The sequence below is a fragment of the Diabrotica virgifera genome, chromosome 3, assembly GCF_917563875.1.
Source record: "Diabrotica virgifera virgifera chromosome 3, PGI_DIABVI_V3a".
In the NCBI taxonomy this organism is placed as follows: domain Eukaryota; kingdom Metazoa; phylum Arthropoda; class Insecta; order Coleoptera; family Chrysomelidae; genus Diabrotica; species Diabrotica virgifera.
In genome coordinates this window covers 14802652-14827159 of record NC_065445.1, presented here as the reverse complement: position 1 = coordinate 14827159, position 24508 = coordinate 14802652, and the positions used below count along the sequence as shown (strand labels likewise).

Sequence of the window (24508 nt, the reverse complement as noted above, 5' to 3'; positions counted from 1 at the left end):
GGCGACCCCAAAAACTTGAAGTTAAGCTTCTACTGATCACCCCTACACATTAAAGAAATAAAATTGACCCCTCTAACAAATGCACGGTATGGCTTAAAAAATGTAACATTTTAATGGACTATTAAAAACATTGTTTAAACAATTTTTCGACCACGGTACCGCTTGGCACCTTGTGGATTTGTTATAAGGACCTCTTTTTAGTAAGTTTGTGCAAAGAAATCGAATCGGAATAATTTACCTAACGGGGACGACGATACAGCCTGGACTAATTAATAGGTCGGTTTTAATAGGTATTTTTATGGGAAATAAGCCATAATTAAATTGAAAAAATAATTTTATTAACGTTTCGACGCCCAAATCGGGTGTCGTTATCAAAATACAAAATACTACTAAAATAAACAAAATTGTTGTTGCTAAGTAAAATATTCTTCTAATAATTTATTTAATCTGACTCATTTATACTGGCAATTCAGACATACATATTATATTATACATTTTAAAGTAGAAGACTTTAAAATGATATTGCCAATATTTATGAGTTGCGTTCCTGGGACGACTTTACTGAAAGATAGTTCATTCGATTACATGAAATCAATCCCAAGAATATCCGTCACAAAAAATCATAGCATGTAATCTGTCTTTAAAAAGCAACGATGACAGTAAAATTCTCGTGTTAGAGATTCCATAGTAAATCACTAGGGAAAACCAGGAAAAAACCTCGTGATACTATCCCGTCATCGTAAGTATTTGGTCTTACATTTAATTTATTCTCAAGAAACTAATACCAAACTCTGACTTTAATATGTTTAAATTATAAAAAAATTGAAGGCACTTGTGGGAGTGCCGACAGAAGTGAAAACTTCTTATAGTATATAAATGACCACCTCAATGCTTTTCCCATCAAAAAAAAGTGCTATACCTATATCATATACGCGATGCGTATGCCCTATGCCCTATGCTATTTATGTATACATACACATAATTTATATACGTAAAAAATTTATTTCAGCGAAATGATGATTTATTTCATCCAAGAAGTGCACAACGTCCCTAAAGAAATTTTCAATTCAAAAATTTATTTCGTCGTATGATGGTATGATGGTCGTGATGACGGTCGCTAATTTAATACTTTCTTCCATCCAAAAAGCGCACAACGTCCCTAAAGAAGTTTTTACTTCAAAAGCTTATTTCGTCGAAGCGATGACGGTCGCTAATTCAACACTTTTCCCCCATCCAAAAAGTGCACAACGTCTCTAAAGAAATTTTCACTTCAAAAATTTATTTCGTCGAAGAATGGTCGCTAATTTAATAATGTTTCCCCATCCAAAAAGTGCACAACGTCCCTCAAGAAGCTTTCACTCAAAAATTTATTTCATCGAAGCGATGACGGTCGCTAATTTAATACTTTTTTCCATCGAAAAAGTGCACAACGTCCCTAAAGAAGTTTCACTTCAAATATTTATTTCGTCGAAGCGATGACGGTCGCTAATTTATTACTTTTTCCCAGCCAAAAAGTGCACAACGTCCCTAAAGAAGTTTTCACTTCAAAAATTTATTTCGTCGAAGCGATGACGGTCGCTAATTTAATAATTTTTCCTCATCCAAAAAGTGCACAACGTCCCTCAAAAGGTTTTCACTTCAAAAATGTATTTCATCGAAGCGATGACGGTCGCTAATTTAATACTTTTTCCCCATCCAAATCGAGCATAACCTCCCTAAAGAAGTTTTCACTTCAAATGTTTATTTCGTCAAAGCGATGACGGTCGCTAATTTATTACTTTTTCCCCATCTAAGAAATGCACAACGTCCCTAAAGAAATTTTTACTTCAAAAATTTATTTCGTCGAAGCGATGATGGTCGCTAATTTAATAATTTTTCCCCATCCAAAAAGTGCACAACGTTCCTCAAAAGGTTTTCACTTCAAAAATGTATTTCATCGAAGCGATGACGGTCGCTAATTCAATACTTTCTCTCCATCCAAAAAGTGCACAACGTCCCTCAAGAAGTTTTCTCTCAAAAATTTATTTCATCGAAGCGATGACAGTCGCTAATTTAATACTTTTCCCAGCCAAAAGTGCACAACGTCCCTAAAGAAGTTTTCACTTCAAAAAATTTATCCAGAAACTCTATCGACAAACGAAGACAGGAGATTCCTCAGATAATTTAACCCAATTCACCTAGTCCGAAAATGCTTCTTAAGGGAGCTAGAGCTCTTTGAAGATGGCGTCATGTAATTAGTTTTTCTTAAATACCTCCGGAACGCTTCTATTTAGAAAAACGAAAATTGGTATGCATATTTATTTTCCGGAAATTCATCGATTCCATCCATTGGGAATTTCTAGTACCGATCATAGGCGTACGTTTTGGGTAGGACAACGGTTATTTTATCGCATAACTTTTTTTCTTTAACTTTTAAGCATTTTTGACACCGGATTATTAAATTGTGAGGTATTCTAGAACTAAAAGGTACTCTTACTTTAAGTCGATAGGACACACCGATTTCTAGAAAAATCGATTTGAAAGCTTTCCGTTTTTGGAATTTGAAAAAAAATTGAAAAAAGTGTTCAAAAAAGAACTATGTATTTTACTAGCTTAAAGCAAGAGTAACTTTTAGTACTCGAATACCTCATAATTTATTAATCTAGTGTCAAAAATGCTTAAAAATTAAAGACAAAAAAGTTATGATATAAAATAACTGTTGACCTACCCAAAACGGGCGCCTATGACCGGTACTAGAAATTCGCAATTAATGAAATCGATTCATCTTTGGAATATAAATAAATGTACCAGTTTTCGTCTTTCTAAATAGTTTTCTTTTGAAATTTTTTTTTGGAATTCAAAAAACGAAAAATTTTCAAATCGATTTTTCTAGAAAACGGTGTATCTTATCGACCTAAAACAAGAGTATCTTTTGGTACTAGAATACCTCACAATTTATTAATTCAAAGTCAAAACTGCTTAAAAATTAAAGACAAAAAAGTTATGCGATAAAATAATCGTTGCCCTTCCCAAAACGGACGCCTATGGTCGGTACTAGAAATTCGCAATGGATGGAATAGATTTATCTCTGCAAGATAAATACGCGTACCAATTTCTGTTTTTCTAAATAGAAGCGTTCTGGAGGTATTTAAGAAAAACTCAACGCCATCTTCAAAGAGCTCTAGCTCCCTTAGGAAGCATTTTCGGACTAAGTGAATTGGGGTAAATTGTCTTAAAATTATCTGAAGAATCTTCTGTCTTCGTTTGTCGGTAGAGTTTCTGAACACCCTGTATATGGTATTGATATTTTCCTCGTATTATTTCTTGTGAATGTTGTAGGATCCCGTTCTAAGTTGTTCTGTTCAATTCGATCCAATCTTGACAATTCCTTATTTATAAACGATAAAGTATAATCATTTTTTAATAAAACATATGTTAACAATTGTTTTTCTTCTAAAAATGAATTTTCGTTAGAACAAGTAATTTTGGCTCTATCATATTGGTCCAGTCGGGTTAGACGAATAACAGGCCTAACCTTGCATTAGGAGCTGCCCCAAATTTTATTTTTTTAATCTTTAGGGGGGTCAATAGTAGTGTAAATTTAAAATCTCGACTGAATTTCGCCATTGCGTTAGCCGCCATCTTGATTTTAAACGAGAACCTTCGACAAAAAGTATAACAACCAAAATTGTTGAAAATGTAATTTTCTATCATTTCTATTTTTACAATTTTTTCATGCCATCGATATTTTCCGAGTTATAGCGGAAAATAGTGATAGTTATATGTATATAAATAGACCATAATTATTGAATTATCTCGTTTATTGTTAGTTTTACGACAAAAATGTTCCTTTACAAAAAAATAGAGAGAATTGAATTCTACACAATTTTAGTTTCTTTCATTTTTTTGCTAAAGTTAATATTTAAGGTAGTATGTATGCGATAATGGCGCGAGCGTAAGACCTGATTGATTTTGTAACAATTGTTTTTGTTCAATATCTACGCCATTTTCAACTTAAATTGTTCCAAATATGATTTCCTACAATTTCTTTTTAACAATTTTTTTCGTGCGGTTGATATTTTCCGAGTTAAGTGGGAAAATATTAAAAAGTGGTGGGGGGAGCATACTTACTGAATTGAATCTTTTTTCCGAGCTGCCCCAAATTTTATAATTCTATCCTTTAGGGGAGATCGATAGTAGTGTAAATTTAAAATATCGACTGAATTCCGCGGTTGCATTAGTCGCCATATTGATTTTAAAGGAGAACCGTTGTTGCTTAATATCTCCGCCATTTTCAACTTTTCGACAAAAACGGTAGGAACTAAAATTGTTGGAAACGCAATTTCCTATAATTTTTTTTCCACAATTTTTTATGCGATCAATATTCTCCAAGTTAAGGAGGAAAATAGAGGAAGCGGAGGGGAAGCATAATATTATTGAATTGTCTCATTTATTATTAACTTTACGACATAATTGCACATAAACAAAAATAAAGAGAATTATATTTTATACAATTTTTGAAACTTCCAATGAAACACCAACCAAACTAAGTACATAAAAGACATAAATAATAACTTATATGCATTAAGTTCACTTAATTTTATTAACTAGCGGGTTTTATTGGTTGAATTTGTCTGTCGATAATTAAGTTTCATGTCAGCTAACATATTTTAATATTTCAACATTTTTTTTTAATTTGGGACCCCGTTGGGGGGAATTTTCCCATTCCCCCTCTTAGACCCGCCACTGGTTCTCTCGAAAAATTGTAGTAAATCATAACTGCAACCATTTCAGTCCTTACACTTTTTGTCGAAAAGTTCAAAAAGGGGAAGATATTGAACAAAAACAATTGCTTTAAAATTAATCGGGTCTTACGCTCGCACCTTTACCGCATACCTACTACCTTAAATATTGATTTTATCAAAAAAATGAAACAAACAAAAGTGTTCAAAATTTAATTATCTTTATTTTTGTATAGGTTAAAATTTGTTGTAAAAGTAATAATAAACGAGATAATTCAATAAATCACTAATTATGCTTTAACTGTCACTGTTTTTTCCCCATAACTCGGAAAATATGGACCGCACGAAAAAAATTATAATAAACGAAATTATAGAAAATCACATTTTCAACAATTTCAGTTTCTATATTTTTTGTCGGAAAGTTGAAAATGGCGGAGATATCGAGCAAAAACGGTTCTCGTTTAAAATCAAGATGGCGGTTAACGCAACGGTCAAATTTAGTCGAGATTTTAAATTTATACTACTATTGACCCCCCCCCCTAAAGATTAGAAAAATAAAATTTGGGGCAGCTCCTAATGCAAGGTCAAATGGTATCCCGACTGGGCTATATAAGGATTTAATGATTCCCTTTTTAACGTTGATGTTGTGATTTGATTTATAATTGAGATATCTGTTGGTGTGTGTTGGTTTTCTATACACTTGAATCTCATATCCAGTATCCTTCTTTGAGACTAAAACATCGAGGAAAGGCAGGGTGTTATTGTATTCCTTTTCCATTGTAAATTTTGTTGTCTCTTCTTGATCGTTTATAATATTCAGGAATGTATCCAACAATTCTGATCTATGAGGCCATATTGAAAACACATCTCCACCATAAATGGGCGTCGAAACGTTAATAAAATTATTTTTTTCAATTTAATTGTGGCTTATTTCCCATAAAAATAGTTAATGATATTCTTGTTGATATAGTCTTATATTGTGTGATCCTATATATCACTTTTTTATTAATAAGCAAGCTTACGCCGCCTACTGCTTGATTTTCATCTCCATTGAAAAATAGTTGGCCACCAACTTTTTAGTTCGATACATTAGGTACTCTCCTTTTCGTCGTACTTCTGTCAGTCCTATCACTGTCCCCTTTATTTTCTGAATTTCTTTTTCTAATTTTAACAGCTTTTCTTCTGTACTTAGTGTCTTCTTCTTTTTTTTGTGTAGATATGACTCTGTCTATTTTTCAATGTGCCTCCAGTAAGTTTCGATTCCATCGTTTCCGTGGTCTTCCCACTGATCGTCTTCCTATTGGGGAACCGTCTCTCGCCGTTCTTACTACGCTATTTGTTGTCATTCGGCTTATGTGGTCGTTTCATTCTACTCTTCTGTTTTTCACCCAGTTTTTTTATAACACCTTATACGATGTTTGTATACTGCTATCTGGTCACAAATGACTAATTATCAGGTATTCTCTGACCTAACTTAATAAACAACAAATACTTAAATCTAAGGGCATACTCTATGGATTACTCTTATTTTATCTATTAACTAACTAATGCACTACAACTAACATGCAACAACATCACAGCACTATGCTCTGCTTTTTACACTAAACTGTTACACATTTACACTCGAATGGTTTTGTCCTTATGAGTCTTCTCTTTAGTTCAGTGTTGTCAAGAAGCTGGATTGCCTCGACATTCCAATTTTTTTCCAATTAGTATAGAATATCTACTAAGTTGTCATAAAATGGAAATATTTAAATTACTCATAAACTACTTGAAAGAAACAAATATAATCATTTAAGTGAAATACACACACACACACACACACACACACACACACACACACACACACACACACACACACACACACACACACACACACACACACACACACACACACACACACACACACACACACACACACACACACACACACACACACACACACACACACACACACACACACACACACACACACACACACACACACACACACACACACACACACACACACACACACACACACACACACACACACACACACACACACACACACACACACACACACACACACACACACACACACACACACACACACACACACACACACACACACACACACACACACACACACACACACACACACACACACACACACACACACACACACACACACACACACACACACACACACACACACACACACACACACACACACACACACACACACACACACACACACACACACACACACACACACACACACACACACACACACACACACACACACACACACACACACACACACACACACACACACACACACACACACACACACACACACACACACACACACACACACACACACACACACACACACACACACACACACACACACACACACACACACACACACACACACACACACACACACACACACACACACACACACACACACACACACACACACACACACACACACACACACACACACACACACACACACACACACACACACACACACACACACACACACACACACACACACACACACACACACACACACACACACACACACACACACACACACACACACACACACACACACACACACACACACACACACACACACACACACACACACACACACACACACACACACACACACACACACACACACACACACACACACACACACACACACACACACACACACACACACACACACACACACACACACACACACACACACACACACACACACACACACACACACACACACACACACACACACACACACACACACACACACACACACACACACACACACACACACACACACACACACACACACACACACACACACACACACACACACACACACACACACACACACACACACACACACACACACACACACACACACACACACACACACACACACACACACACACACACACACACACACACACACACACACACACACACACACACACACACACACACACACACACACACACACACACACACACACACACACACACACACACACACACACACACACACACACACACACACACACACACACACACACACACACACAATAGAATTTTTTATACCTCATATCTAGCTCCTCTCTTTTCTTTTTGACATGGACTTTCCAGCGCAGCTTCGCGTCTAGGGTGATGCCCAAGTATTTTGCTGATGTTGCATAAGGAACTTGGGTATCATTTATTCTAACTGGGAATATTGATGTTTTATGTCTGATTCTGTTGTTTCTTATCAAATTTCTGTCCCCCCTCTAGTATCCATGGGTTACCTGAAGTTTTAGTGCGAGATTCTGAGACACTATTTCTCCTCGCTTGGATTGTTTTAGCCTTAACTTGCCACACTGGCCAGGCGGGTTGACAAGTATCTATTGGTCTAAGGGAGGTATTTTATTTCCCTTTTACCCATCGGTAAACTGGATCGGGAATTTCCCTATCATCCACCTGAGGACGTGGACCCAAGTCAGTGCCCTAAAAATATAGGTAGGTATCTTGTGACAACAGACAACCGAACAGCTATTTGGGAAAAAGGGTATTTATAGTTTTTGCTATATGTATAAGTAAAACAATATCAGAACTATTAACTACTTTATTTGTCATGGCCACACATATTTTTCGATCCAATCTACAAATTCAGAGACTCGAGTATATACACCAGGGATTTTACCACCACAGCCTGCTCCATAGGACACGATTCCAACAATTGAGAAAGCTCCTGTTCTCTCTCTGATTTGCAAAGGACCTCCTGAGTCACCCTAAAATATAAATACAATTTATATTTAAGAAAATACAGGCTAATTATACTACTACTAAGGAATTCCATAGTTTTCACTGTGGTAATCGTTTTCTCAACCTTACTTTTCAGCTCGTTTTTTCTTGACAACTCCTATCTTACCCATCATGATTTCACATTGATTCAAATTTTGTTTGGATTCGCAAAAAAGCGTAGTTCCAGAATATAAACAATTACACATTTTTTTCACTGAAATCCTTTTTTTTTATTATTATTCAACATCTTTACTGACTCAAGTCGTCTTTTTACCCTATATTATACGAATATCTCAGTGCCCTAAAAATATAGGTAGGTATCTTGTGACAACAGACAACCGAACAGCTATTTGGGAAAAAGGGTATTTATAGTTTTTGCTATATGTATAAGTAAAACAATATCAGCACTATTAACTACTTTATTTGTCATGGCCACACATATTTTTCGATCCAATCTACAAATTCAGAGACTCGAGTATATACACCAGGGATTTTACCACCACAGCCTGCTCCATAGGACACGATTCCAACAATTGAGAAAGCTCCTGTTCTCTCTCTGATTTGCAAAGGACCTCCTGAGTCACCCTAAAATATAAATACAATTTATATTTAAGAAAATACAGGCTAATTATACTACTACTAAGGAATTCCATAGTTTTCACTGTGGTAATCGTTTTCTCAACCTTACTTTTCAGCTCGTTTTTTCTTGACAACTCCTATCTTACCCATCATGATTTCACATTGATTCAAATTTTGTTTGGATTCGCAAAAAAGCGTAGTTCCAGAATATAAACAATTACACATTTTTTTCACTGAAATCCTTTTTTTTTATTATTATTCAACATCTTTACTGACTCAAGTCGTCTTTTTACCCTATATTATACGAATATCTCGATGTTCAGTCAGTTTACCCTAATATTCTCATCGATGAAGCCATAAAGTAACAGAAAAAACCTCTTCTTCTTCTTCATGTGCCATCTCCTCTGCGAAGGTCGTCATTCATCATCTCAATTCGCACCACTTTCGATACCGCTGCTCTAAAGAGATCAGCAGAAGAGCAGTTAAACCAAGCTCTCAAATTGTTTACCCAGGAGATTCGTCTTCTTCCATGACTCGTTCTGCCCTGTATTCTTTCTTGTATTATTAATTGCAACAAGTTATAACGGTCGCCCCTCATGATATGTCCCAGATATTGCAGTTTTCTAATTTTAATTGTATTCAAAACCTCTATTTCTTTTCCCATTCTTCTCAACACCTCGACATTCGTGACTATCCACCCAACTTATTCTTCTAACATCCTTCTGTAGGCCCATAACTCGAAAGCTTCTAATCTGTCCGAAACATCCTCCTTTAATGTCAAAACTTCCAACCCATAAAACAATACGGAAAACACGTAGCATGTCAGAAGTCTTATCTTTAAAGAAATTGTAATATCCCTGCTACAGAATACTTTTTTCAGTTTGTTGAAAGCATTTCTTGCTTGTCCTATTCTTGCTTTAATCTCTTCTGTGTATTCACTCCTCATCATCATCATTCTCTTTGCCTTATCCCTATGCAGGGTCGGTTTCTCTAATTGCATTTCTCCACACAATTCTATCTTGGGTCATATCAATGTTAATCCCCTTTACCAACATGTCCTGCCTTATCGTCTCCCCCAGGTCTTCTTTGGTCTTCCTCTCCTACTCCTTCCAGGAATCTGCACTTCAGCTATTCGTCGTATTGGGTGATTAATGTCTCGACGTTGAACATGACCAAACCATCTTAACCTATGCTCTCTCATTTTGGCATCAATTCACATCTAGACTTCCCCTAATATACTCATTTCTAATTTTATCCTTTTTTGTCACTCCACTCATCCATCTAAGCATTCTTATTTCCGCCACATGCATTCGTTGTTCCTCTTTCTTTTTCACTACCCAACATTCAGTTCCGTACATCATAGCTGGTCTTATGGCTGTTTTATTATTTTAATTAATTATTATACCCAGATATTTATATTTTTTCACATTTTAAATTTGTTCTCCATGTATTGTTATGATTTCTTGGCGCTGTTGGGCTTTTGTTATTACCATTAATTGTGTCTTTTTTGTGATTAGGGACAGTCCGTTTTCTTCGCTGACTTCTACCACTCTGTCAACGATTTGTTATAAATCTTCAAAATCCTTTACTGACCTATATAGTCTAGTCGCAACATAGGGGGTCCCGTGGACACATTTAGTTCGCCGCAATTTGATGGTTGTATAAAGATAAGGATATAAACACCGAATAGCGATAAAGGTATTTATTGATAGAACCGACACTAGGGTAATTCTACCCCGGGAGTACTTCCGAACACTGACTAATTACTGATACGCGATTAGCTAAAGACTGATGTAGACTGATGAATGCTCTTTCTCTAGGCCAGATATCTTGGTTTTATAGAAGCTTAAATTGGGTCATTGGTGACACGATGCCCGCGTGATTTGTATATTTAATTAAGGTAAATAATTCTACTTTTGTCAGCACTTTCGTGTCATTTCCAAATTATATTGTTGATAATTGACCAATTTGGATCTAAACTAATAATCTACGTGTGTGAATATAAAAACAAATAAATTCGTGCAATCTACTGGGTGGTATAATTATTCTGTTCAATATCGGATATGAATTCTGAATATTTGTTATTGGACAATGGTGGTATTATAGGTTTTTTCGGCGACGAATCCAATGGAAATGGTCTGGAAGCCCAAATGTGGTGCGTTTAATTGTTATTAACAAATTATGGTAAAATTAGGTGTTTTTCAGGAATTATTAGGAGCCCTGTAAATAAATTGATAGTGTTAAGGTCTTCTCTGGTGTATTTTTGGTTGCTGAATCGAATGCGACTAGTCGCGATTACTCAAAATATGTTCTTATTTTGTTAATAACAAAATAATAATTTATTCGCCGAAAAGCTCGAAATGCGCTATCTACAGCAAGTTTGTAGTCTTTTTCATAGTATTTTTATACGCTAAATCGATTGCCGCTAGTCGTGATAGCTTAAACCAGGTTCCGACTTTGTTATTAATAAATTATTGCAAAAATAACGGTTTATAGTACGTTCACTCACGGTTTTTGTTCTAAATTTTAATAAACCACTTGGATTGACATGAAATTTGGCATACACGTAGCTAACATGTCAAACAAAACAAGTGATATTGTGCTGATGTCTGCTTTTACTCTGAAACTACTGCTTGTGAAAAAACCTTTAAAATAGGTCCGGAAGTTGATAAACTGATTAATTCTAAGCAACTTTTGTTCTATACAGTTTTTTCACTAAGTCAATACTTTTTGAGTTATTTGCGAGTGAATATGTTCATTTTTCAACAAAAAAACGAAATAACTCGAAAAGTATTGACTTAGTGAAAAAACTGGATAGAACAAAAGTTGCTTAGAATTAATCAGTTTATCTAATTCCGGACTTATTTTAAAGGTTTCTTCTTCCCCCCCAAAACGGGGTGAAACTCACCCCCAGGTAAAAGCACACATCGGCACAATATCACTTGTTTTGTTTGACATGTTAGCTACGTGGATGCCAAATTTTATGTCACTCCAAGTGGTTTTTTAAAATTTAGAGCAAAAACCGTGAGTAAACGTACTATAAACCGTTATTTTTGCAATAATTTATTAATAACAAAGTCGGAACGTGGTTTAAGCTATCACGACTAGTGGCAATCGATTTAGCGTATAAAAATATTATGAAAAAGACTACAAACTTGCTGTAGATAGAGCGTTTCGAGCTTTTCGGCGAATAAACAATTATTTTGTTATTAACAAAATAAGAACACATTTTGAGTAATCGCGACTAGTCTCATTCGATTCAGCGACCAACAAAACACCAGAGAAGACCTTAACACTATCAATTTATAATAATTTGTTAATAACAATTAAACGTACCACATTTGGGCCACAGCGACCCAAAAAACCTATAATACCACCATAAAATCGAGGCGAACTGAGGGTGTCCACGGGACCCCCTATGTTGCGACTAGACTAATATTTAGAGCGATATTCTTCTCCATTATCAATTTTATTACATTCTCTTCTTAAGTTTTCACTCCGCTTTCGCTCTCTCAGAGTATTTCTTGCAATTCTTGTCAGTATTCTCCTGTCTTTATGTTTTAACTGTCATGCGTTGGGCTTCTGACACATACGTCATTATTGGTCTTATTACTTTTTTTTTCTTCTGAGGGTGGAAATTTTTGTAAAAACCTGGTCGTACCTGGTTGTATCCCTAGGGGGGATGGCTGGCGTGTGTTGGATTCAGAATAGAGGAGTACATCAAAGTACATTCTTCCCTAAAAGGAGGTCCTGCAAACCGATGTCTTCGTGATATCCTGCTTACCAACTAAAACTACCCTCTCCTACTTGTACGCAGTTGACAGTCACACGTACTGAATTCTGAAAGCAGGATGGCCCCTGTAGACTTCTTCTTCTTCATGTACCATGTCCTTTCAGAACGTTGGTTACCAACATAGCTATCTTAATTTTAAATCACTGACACCCTAAATAGCATGCTTGTATGAGCACTATACCAATCTCGCAAGTTCTTCAACCATGAGGTTCGTCTTCGTCCTGGACTGCGTTTGCCTGCTATTTTTCCTTGCATGATATTTTGTAGCAACCTATATTTGGGACCTCTCATTACATGTCCGAAATACTTCAGCTTTCTCTGCTTGATGCTTTTTATTATTTCAGTAGTCTTGCTGAGACGTTCTAGTATTGTGGAGTTTCGAATCTTCTCTACCCAGGAAACTTTTAAAATTCTTCTATAGCAGCACATTTCGAAAGCCTCAAGGCGTTTTAGATCTATTTTATTTACATTCCAGGACTCGACGCCATAAAGTAAGACCGAGAACTCGTAGCAGCGAAGTAGGCGGATTCTCAATGCCAATTTTAGGTCTCTGTTACATAACACCTTGAACATCCTTCCAAAAGCGGCTCTAGCCTGCTCTATCCTAGATCTAATTTCGCCAACCACACCATTGTCTAATATTACGCAACCATGAAAGTTTCTTTCGACCAATCCATCTCTTTCCCTCCACTTTTCCTTGTATTATAAGGCGAAGTAGATGGTATTTAGGCCCTCTAATTACATGGCCAAAGTATTGTGTTTTACTCCTCTTTATGATTTTTATGAGCAGACGTTCTGAATTCATCATTTGCAGAACATTTTCATTGGAAGTGTGCGAAACCCACGATATCTTTAGGATTCGTCGATAGCACCACAATTCGAATGCTTCTAATTTATTTAGCATTGTGGTTTTTAACGTCCATGTCTCACAACCATACAATAATATAGACCACACGTAACATTTTAGGACCTTTTTGCGAATCTTCATCGACAGGCTTCGGTTACATAAAACTGGTTTCCAGATCATAAAAGCCTTACGTGAAATTTCAATCCTGGTTATTATTCAATCTTGGTAGATAACAAGATGTGGTAAAAACAAAGAACAGCCCCAGAAAAAAAGGCATAAAGAATGGAATTTCTTTAAGTAAGAATGGATAATGTATATCACTCTAAGTCAGTGTCAAAACTGATAATATATTTAAAGTAGACTTACCCAGCAGGCGTCAGAAGAGTTTCCAAAAGCACAGATTTGTGTGTTTTCTATTGTTTGAATACCCAGAGATCTAGTAGAGTATGTATTGTTACATGATGTAGTAGAAACAGGAACCAATTTGGCTTTTTGCAAAATTATACTTCTATCATCTTCGTTATCTAAAAATTTAAAAAGAAAAAAATATTAGCATTTGTTTCTTGGTGCGGAAAAGAAGAGCAAACCAGATAGACGTCAGTCATTTATGTAACCTGAAGGTAAAGGAGGAACTGCAAAGATGTATTAATAATAATTTGAAAATACTTCATGAAAAAGAAACATCTCAGCCAACGAACAACATAGATAAAAAATGGCAAAACGTAAAAATGTCCTGCGAAGAAAATTCTGACTAAAGAAAAACCAAAAATAAAGCTAAGGTGGATGACTGATAAAAGCCTTCTTCTCATGGACAGTCGGAGAATAATGAAAGGAAAAAACGAACAAAGGTATAAACAAATACAGAAAGAAATCAAAAAAGAAATCAGAATAACAAAGGAAGATTTTTATAAAAAAAAATGTGAAGAAATAGAGCAATTGCAGGCAAAACATGATATTTTTAATGTACATAAAAAAGTGAAAGAACTTGCAGGTACACAAAAACGTAAGCAGCCGAATACCCTGTATAATGTCAACGGAAACATAATAACAGAACTAGAAGAACAGTTGAAGACATGGAAAAAATATGTTGAAGAACTCTTTGCAGATGATAGACAACAATCTGAACTAAGTAACATACAAGAACACGAAGGTCCAGAAATAACGGAATAGGAAGTAATGTACGCACTAAAAAGAATGAAAAACGGTAAAGCCCCAGGTCCAGATGAAATACCAACGGAAATCTTTAAACTGATAAAAGAAGACTCGATCCACATTTTAGTTGAACTTTTCAATAGCATTTATACATCAGGAAAAATACCACAAGAATGGCTTTTATCCACCTGTGTTATTATACCAAAAAAGATGAATGCCAAACAATGTGGTGAGAACCGTACAATCAGTTTGATAAGCCATATATTGAAAATATTCCTGAAAATTATAGACACTAGAGTACACAGAAAACTGGAAATGGACATCAATGATACCCAATTTGGATTCCGAAATGGACTCGGAACAAGAGAGGCGTTGTTTGCACTGAACGTTATGTCTCAAAGATATCTTGACATAAATCAAGATGTATTCATGTGTTTCATAGATTATAACAAGGCCTTTGATAAAGTACGGCATGATCATCTAATCAGACTCCTGGCAGAAAAGAATTTAGATAAAAGAGACATCTGACTAATAGCAAATATGTACTACAATCAGAAAGCAGTAATGAGAGTAGAGAATAATACCACTGAAGAAATTGAAATAAAGCGGGGTGTGAGACAAGGGTGTATACCGTCACCAACCCTGTTTAATCTCTATTCCGAGGACGTAATGAATAGGACACTCTCTGAGCAATCCATAGGTATTAAAATAAATGGTGTTAGATTAAACAATCTGAGATTTGCCGACGACACCGTTCTGATCGCAGAAACACTTGAAGAGCTACAGACATTGGTGAATAAGATAGCAGACTGCAGCGAAGAATATGGACTATCTTTGAACATAAAGGAAACTAAATTTATGGTAATATCGAAATCAACACGAAATGTCCAAAATTTATATTTACACAATGAAATTATCGATCGAGTTAGCAAATACAAATATTTAGGCACTTTTATAAATGAAGACAACGATAGCTCAGTAGAAATCAAAATAAAAATAGAAAAAGCCAGATCCATATTCAGTAGTAATAACCCAAGGACATTGATAATTGTTCGAAAAAATTTTATTACAGATTTCGAAAGCTTGTTGCTTGGAAACAGACCGACGCCGTAGGCGGAGGTCTGTTGCCTGTAAGCAACAAGCTTGAGAAAGTTGTTAAAAAATTTTTGAGCATTTATCAATGTTCGAGGGTTATTCGGATAGAAAATTTTTTGCTGGTTATGAAAAAAAAAAATACAGAGCAGAAACAATTTATTTAAATGTGCAATTAACAAAGGAACAATTAGAAAAATTTAATGAAGATCCAGACATGTTAGTTTCTATAACTGATGAAGATGTATTTCCACTACGCATGCTGTTAATAATTTTATTATGATGTTCTTCGTCAATGTTCAAGTACGGTTTTATTGAGTTGGGATTGTTATGCCCCGTAATTTTTATAAGCTCTTGCTCTTGAACACCACTTTTGGCCAACCAACTGACCGCGGTCGATCTATTGGAGTGATTAGTAATTTTTTTTTCCTTGGTTTTCAAGCCAATCGCTTCGGCAGACGTTTTTGTCCAATTTTGAATCATGTTTTTTCCAATGGGCATATTATCATACCAATGATCATTTTCGGTTTTCCAGTAACGATTTGTTCTTAGGAATAATCTATCCGTTTTAATATTTGGGCCCCTTTTTGATAACAATTTTTTAAATAATCTGACAGGACATACGTTACTGTTGTTGTTTTCTATTAAAAATTTGCTGTCAGTACACCTTCTTGAACCACCTTGGCAAGTCTTGCTGAATACAGGGTTATATTGTACTCGATTTGTTACAGAATCATCGTTATTTGTTTCAATACAAAAAAAGTCAATCAAACAAGCAGCAGCTTCCCCACCTCGCCAAGCTAATTCTACGGCGGTTATGTGATAGAATTTCCGTTGTAGCCCTTCAGGGGTGTCTTCGTTCCACAAATTTATCATTTTTGTTATTTCTACTGCACTCAATGCCTCTGAACTTTGTTTCCTTTTACAGGGATCCGATTGTAGTTTTCGTCGTATAGAATCGCGGGCAGCTCGCGCTTGTTGAAATACAACGCTTTTGAATGGGTCAATAATAACTTTCATTTCCTTATAATACTTGTCTTGTAAAAGCTTACTTGTTAGGTTCCACATGGTTTTGACAGTAGCTTCTTTAAACACTGTACCATCTTTTCTTCTCATGTTCACAGCCCAATCCTTTAAAATCGACGCCAATTCTTCCACCGTCCGATTTCCATCTAATTCATATTTTCTATCATTGCAAAAGTCCATAAACGCTTTCCATACAAATTTTTTACTGTAAACAGTATTCTTTGGTATATTTGATTCGATAATTTCATTAATATTCTCATCAGTATTATAACCAAATCGTGACATTTTGAAATATTGAATATTTGAAATGTCAAAATCGAAATGAAACGAAATGTAGGTATCCATAGCTACATGATTGAGTGAAAATAGCCCATGGGATCTGTTTTCAGTATAATGTTGGTTTTATTGGTTGTATTCAATCAGATGACCACAAATTAATTGATTTCATTGGATTTCTAATTGAGCAAAAAATTGTCACTAAAATGAAGAGAGTGTTCTGTGGAAGAGATTTGAGCGTTGAAATGAAACTTCGCCTGATGAGATGTTACGTACTTTCTGTGCTGCTCTACGGAATGGAGTCATGGACGCTGAAAAAGATTGATACCAAAAAATTAAAGGCATTTGAACTGTGGATGTATCGCAGAATCTTGAGAATATCATGGACGGAAAGAGTCACAAACGTCGAGGTCTTGAGAAGAATGAATAAAGAAAAGGAAGTCATATTTACGATCAAAAAACGAAAATTGCAATACTTGGGACACATTACAAGAGGCGAAAGATATGAACTGCTTCGGATAATTATGCAGGGGAAGATAGCAGGAAAAAGGTCCATAGAAAGAAGACGAAACTCCTGGCTAAAGAATCTACGGGAATGGTATAGCTGTAGCAACAACGAATTGTTTCGGTCAGCAGTTTCAAAAATACGTATAGCCCTGATGATCGCCAACCTTCGGAACGAAGATGACACTTGAAGAAGAAGAAAATTCTAGTAAAATTTCTTACGGTAAAATTCTAAGTACAAAATAATACTCACACACAGACGTTTTCCCCCATCCTGTTACAAGTAGTCCTAGAGGATCGTCATGTTTCCAGTACAGACACGCTGGTTTCACGCTATCGGATAAAGTGGCATTTCTTGTTAACTCTACAATGGCAAGATCACCGTGTTTCCCTAACGGATCATAAGATTCGTGTATTCTAATTCTCTTAACATCGATTTCTTGATGATGGGTATCGGTGATTTTTGTAACTCCCATACGGGCTCTTATAGGTTTCTCTTTAGATACACAGTGGGCCGCTGTCAGCAAGAAATTGGGAGAGATTAGAGATGCTCCACATTTCCAGCTGAGTTCTCCCGGTGGAAGATCACTATCTTCGAAGCCAAGGGCTACCTGAAAGATAAAATTTAGTAAGTAGACTACTCAGCACCAGAGAGATCATGTACTCATTGATGGAAGGCACTCTAGTAGTATCATCAGCGCACATAGAATGAGAAGTGCAGAGTTCAGCTCGTTTTACTTCTTATTAAGAACAAATTGCGCCCAACCAATTTGGATTTCTGAACACCGTTAGTACGAGGGAAGCTTTATTTAGCGTGCAGGTGTTGTTTCAGAAATTTAGAGATGTCAGCTGTGATGTTTTTGCATGCCTGATTGACTACAAGAAGGCTTTCGATAGAGTCCGACATGAACAAATGATGGAAGTGCTTAAGAGGGCAGGGATTGACGGAAGAGACCTGAAAATAATAGCTAACCTGTATTGGAATCAATCAGCAGTGCTCCGAATAGTTGGAGAATATACAGATCAGGTCAAAATCTTAAGGGGAGTGAGATAAGGATGCATAACTTCACCGCTGATATTCAATCTGTACTCAGAATATATTTTTGAAGAGGCTCTAAAAGATATTGATGAAGGCATCTCAATAAATGGAGTCAAGCTCAGTAACTTGCGGTATGCATATGATACAATAGTGTTTTCCAATACCATAGAAGGGCTATAAAACTTAATGAATAAAATATCGGAAACAAGTAGAACATATGGATTAGATATAAACAGCTGCAAAACCAAGCTAATGATCATCAGCAAGTAAAACATAATTGGAGCAAATATGTATGTGTACCAAATGCGATTTGAACGTGTCTCACAATACAATTATTTGGGAACTATAATCAATGAGTCGTGGGACAATATTCAAGAGATTAGATGTCGCATCGGAAAGGCAAAAAGTGCATTCTTGACTATGAGCTCTGTGTTCAAGAGCCATGACCTCACTCTAAAAACAAAAATAAGGCTCCTCAAACGTTACGTGTACTCAGTGCTTCTATACGGAGTAGAAACGTGGACATTGAAGGCAGAAACTCTATCGAAACTTCAGGCTTTTGAGCTATGGTTGTACATAAGGATCCTGAAGATACCATGGACAGACAAAGTCATCAATGAAGAAGTAATACGAAGGATGAACACAACCGCAGATTTAGTCAACAGTTAACATCGTGAAGGGCCGTAAGCTGCAGTACTTGGGACATATAATGAGAAATCAAGGCAGATATGAGCTACTCCAATGCATTTTACAAGGTAAAATTGAAGGAAAAAGGGCCCTAGGACGAAGAAGAAAATCTAACCTGAGAGCATGGTATAAAAAGACCTCAGCACAACTATTTCGTATAGCAAACAACAAAGTCATCATAGCCAGAATGATCGCCAACGTTCGGAACGGACAGGCACCCTAAGAAGAAAAAGAACAAAGATTTTAATAAAGAGAAGCACGAAGTGGACAAAGTAGAACTTACAAGACAACGACTGGAATATACAAAATCTCGAATTACATGAGAAAGAACAAGAACCGATAGAAAATACAGAGCTGACATTAAACTAGAAATGCCAAAGTATAAGAGAAACTATAGAAAGGACAGCAACAGAATGTATACGGAAAAGTGTGAAGAAAAAAAGAAGTGGTTCGACCAGGAATGTGAACAAAGTTTAAAGCTAAAACCAACATAAGGATGGAGGTACAAGACCAATAAATGAGAATAGAGAGGCTTACCATAGAATTAGGAAAAACAAGAAAAGTGTTGAGAAGGAAGAAAAAACAATACCTAGAAAAATCTGATAAAACAACTTGAGAGCAACCATAGAAGCTGTCAGTCTAGGCAATTTTATAAGAAAAAAAAAACAGTAAAGGGCAATAAGATAAATAAACCGGGATTCATAAAAGATGATAGGGGACAACTGCTTACGGAAAATAAGGACATAATCCGACAATGGAAAGAGTATTTCAAACAGTTGTTAAATACTGATGAGTCAACAAAAACAGTACCACTCAGCAGAACCCGATATAGCGTTACCAGCTCTTGAGAAAGTAAAGGCAACACTATTGGCAATAAGAAATAGCAAAGCGCCGGGTCCAAATGGCATTCATGGGGTAGTGATTAAGAAAGGAGTAGAACAACTTCATGTAAAAATACAGCACCTTATAAATGAAATATGGCAAAGAAAAGAAATGTTGATAGAATGGAGTGAGAGCCTTATAGTATGTTTCCACAAAAATGGAAATAAACATGTTTGTAAGAAATATAGAGGAATATCTGTACGTATCTGACATTATAATTCAAGGGAAAATAGGGTAGGTGAAGCGTTGGAAGCAGGCGCGTTTGAAGCACCTGAGAGAATGGTTCAATAGCCATGCTCAATAGCAGAATACCCATGATGATTACCAACCTTCGTCGCGGGGATGGTTCTTAAAGAAGATCTGTACGTAAGATGGGAGTGCATCAATGAGAGATTGAAGTACAATGAAGTACAAGAAGAATGAGCACAGTGCGGTCCCAGTATATCCTGTAGTTGCCATTCTCAAGCATACTCTCATTAAATCCAGATTTAGCCATACGGCTGTCACACCCTCTAAGGGGAAGATTCACTCATCCCAGATACCCATAGTATCAAAAGGTTTTAGCTCTGGAAGGACTCTTTCCATGTTATCGAACCCTAGGTGACTTGATACTCCGGATTATCTCCCAAAAATTTTCGTGCGTATCTGAACGTCGAGAGTAGCACAGCTTTCTGCGTGGTCTTATAAAGATGTTCATTGAGACCCAGCTTTTTTATGTTTTCTAGTACATAGGTACTTCAGAATGACTCCAGTAATAGAAACAATAATAGATATCGTCTGAGTACTTTCCATTGTCCATTAAATTATCATTAGATCATCATTAAATTATTATTATTATATACCATGTAATATTTACAAAAATAGTAATATAAAGTATTTTTTCATTCTTACCATATGTGGAAACTCCTTGTCCAAAGCATCTTCACCATCTGTGATGTGAAAAATAATATTTGATCTAGATTCTGTTTCAATTGCATCGCAAGCTAAAATAATAAGAAATGCTTTTAATATTTTCCTATAACAATTTTAGTTTCTTAAACCATAGGATTTTCAACGCATCTCATTTGTTTCGGGCTTATGTCCATACTGTCATATGTCGTACAATCCGTGTATAATATTAATATACGACATATGACAGAAGCTCGAAACGAATGGGAAGCGTTGAAAACTCCTATTACTAGCTTACATTAACTAAAATAATAGCATTTATTCGCAACTAAAAACAGTGGACTAGAAATAAATATTCAAAAGACAAAAAAGGCAACACAGCCAACAGCTTGAGGAAACAGACACGCAGTTGAATTAGAGGACGATGAGAACGATATTGAAACTATAGAAAGTTTCAAATATTTGGGAGTTCCATTGAACACTGATGAGACAGAAGAACTAGAAATTCAAAGGAGAATAGAAAAGGGAAACAAAGCTTATTTTTCACTCGCACATGTCTACCTATCACCTATCGCTCTAAAACACAGATTGGAGATAAAACATTAGGGCTTACAAGACTATTGTTCAGAGAAATAAGAAAAAAATATATCCTGTTGGTGACACAATCCCCTCCAGGCCGAAACCAAATTTTTTGAGTAGTATGGACATCTATAATAATAACCTATATGTTTCCTGCAGCCGATTTTGATGATATACATAGTTATAAACAAATGAAGATCAAAAAACGGTAAATTTTCGCTTTTTTCGTCTATTACCAAAAAGTTAAGCATTTTAAACAAATTTGAGAGTAAGAAACTTATAAATCGTATAAAAAACTTCAATATGGCGTTCGCTCAATATGTCTATCCTTATTGGTTGCTTAGAAAATTGCAAAATAAATCATAAATTTTGAGTTTTTATAAATATTCATAACTTATGTAAAAATCAACTTAGAACCATTACACGGAATGCCGAGAATTCTGGTGCTTAAATCATACCCTAAATTTCAAAGCAATTGGTCAAATAGTTTAAAAGTTATTTAATTTGTTTATCCCAAATTAATTTTTTTGCAACACTATAAGTCAGAAAATTATGAGATTACAGTAATACTTTGAATAGTTTATGAAAGAAGAAGATTTACACTAATAATTTAATTAAAAAAAATGACAAAAAAAATAATTCTAAATATTGCAAAATTATTTTGCAGGAAGGGAGGGGGGGCTAACTTCGTTCTTAATTGTCCTAAGTAACGGTTAAAAAAGTTATTCTAATTATTTATACGTAAGCAAAAAGTCGACATGCTTTTGAAAAATAATTTTACACTGTTTAAAATTATTTTTGTCATTTTTTTAAATTAAGTTAATAGTATAAAATGTTCTTCTTTCATAAACTGTCCGAAGTATTACTGTATCCTCATAATTTTCTGACTTACAATGTAAAATGAATTTGGGATAAACAAATTAAATTACTTTAAAACTATTTGACCAATTACTTTAAAATTTAAAATATAATTTAAGCACAAGAAGTCTCAGCTTTCCGCGTAATAAGAAGGTTCTAAGTTAATTTTTACATAAGTTATGAATATTTATAAAAACTCAAAATTTATGATTTATTTTGTAATTTTCTAAGCAACCAATAAGGATAGACATATTTAGCGAATGTCATATTGAAGTTCTTTATACGATTTATGAGTTTCTTACTCTCAAATTTGTTTAAAATGCTTAACTTTTTGGTAATAGACGAAAAAAGCGAAAATTTACCGTTTTTTGATCTTCATTTGTTTATAACTATGTATATCATCAAAATCAGCTGCAGGAAACATTTAGATTATTAATATAGATGTCCATACTACTCAAAAAATTTGGCTTCGGCCTGGAGGGGGATGTGTTACAAGAAAAATCTTATTTCTCTGGACTAATACCAGTAGTCAGTAGTACGTTATGAATGCGAGACATGGATGATGACAGAAAATACAAAAAGAAAGCTGGAAGTACTCGAAAGAAAAGGGAGAAAAATTCCAAAAAAGATTCCAAAATTTTCTCCCCTTAGGGAGAAAATTTTGGAATTTTTAACGAAAACGAAGTATGGAAATCCAGATGCAACTATGAACTCTACCAACTGTTCAAAGAGACACCCTACTCAGAATTCGTTAAACTTCAAAGTCTTCGATGGGATTGTCATCTAGTGAACATGGAGACTGAAATATTGCCAAGAAAGAGCTGAAGATAGTAAAATGCAGGGCGTAAGACCAAAAGGAAAGCCACGGAACATGAGGGGATGAAGTGACAGCGGACGCGCAATATTTGCTACATGTAAGAACCTGGAAAAAATCTGCGCGGGACCGGCAAGATTGGAGGCACCGGTTTGGAGGTTTGGAGGAGGCCAAGGCTTGATATGGTTGTAGTGCTATTAAAGAGAGAGAGGATGAGATTAATCATAGAATAAAGATTCTTGGATACATCAAAAATGAATAACCATTTTCAATTTCGTTGCAACACGAAACTACAGCCGCATCATATTCTAGTTCAATCAGAGAGTGCAGCAAACACCTCTACCGGTTTCGAAACTTATTAGTCTCTCATCAGGAGGCACATTTGCTGCTCTCTCTGACCCAACCAGATCAAACCCCGGCATGCAGTCACGGCTTGCAACGAACGAGATGGCAGGGATACCCTAGCGGAAACTGCTAGCAAAAGACTAAGTTTTCAATCTAATAGCACTTAAAATAACATTAAAAATATTACTCTACATCCCACCAGATTGAAAACAATAGGAACCTTCTCTGGTTACACCTCCGAGGCTTCTAAAATTTGCAAGCCATAACAGATGCTGAGACTAAAGAAGATGAGGGAATTTTACAATTTATAATTCACGTCCAATCTGCTCAGCGCGGTAAAGTTCCAACGAGAATGGTTCCCTTCGTACTCCAATCAAAGTAAACATGTAAATCAAAAATAAATAACCATTCTCAATTTCGTTGCAACACAAAACTACAGCCGCATCATATTCTAGTTCAATCAGAGAGTGCAGCAAGCACCTCTACCGGTTTCGAAACTTATTAGTCTCTCATCAGGAGGCACATATGCTGCTCTCTCTGGCCCAACCAGGACAAACCCCGGCGTGCAGGTACGGATATGTGCTAGCATATGTGTCTCCTGATGAGAGACTAAT

The 24508-nt window shown here is 35.8% G+C and overlaps 1 protein-coding gene across 3 annotated transcripts in view; it reads right to left on the bottom strand.

Moving 5' to 3' along the window:
• Positions 1-24508, bottom strand: part of LOC114327129 (serine protease persephone-like) — a 129647-nt gene that overhangs the window by 78679 nt on the left and 26460 nt on the right. The window contains exons 3-6 of one of the 3 annotated variants that reach the window (XM_028275637.2): positions 21302-21393; positions 18056-18413; positions 14119-14276; positions 8341-8520 (exon numbers count right to left, since the gene is read on the bottom strand). The exons of 1 other annotated variant lie outside the window; for it this stretch is intronic. In XM_028275637.2, the coding sequence (XP_028131438.1) occupies positions 8362-8520; positions 14119-14276; positions 18056-18413; positions 21302-21393 (767 nt within the window). In that variant the 3' untranslated portion in view covers positions 8341-8361. Of the gene's footprint in view, positions 1-8340; positions 8521-8938; positions 9119-14118; positions 14277-18055; positions 18414-21301; positions 21394-24508 lie in introns of those variants that run through there. One more of the 3 variants, XM_050646331.1, reaches the window with a different exon arrangement.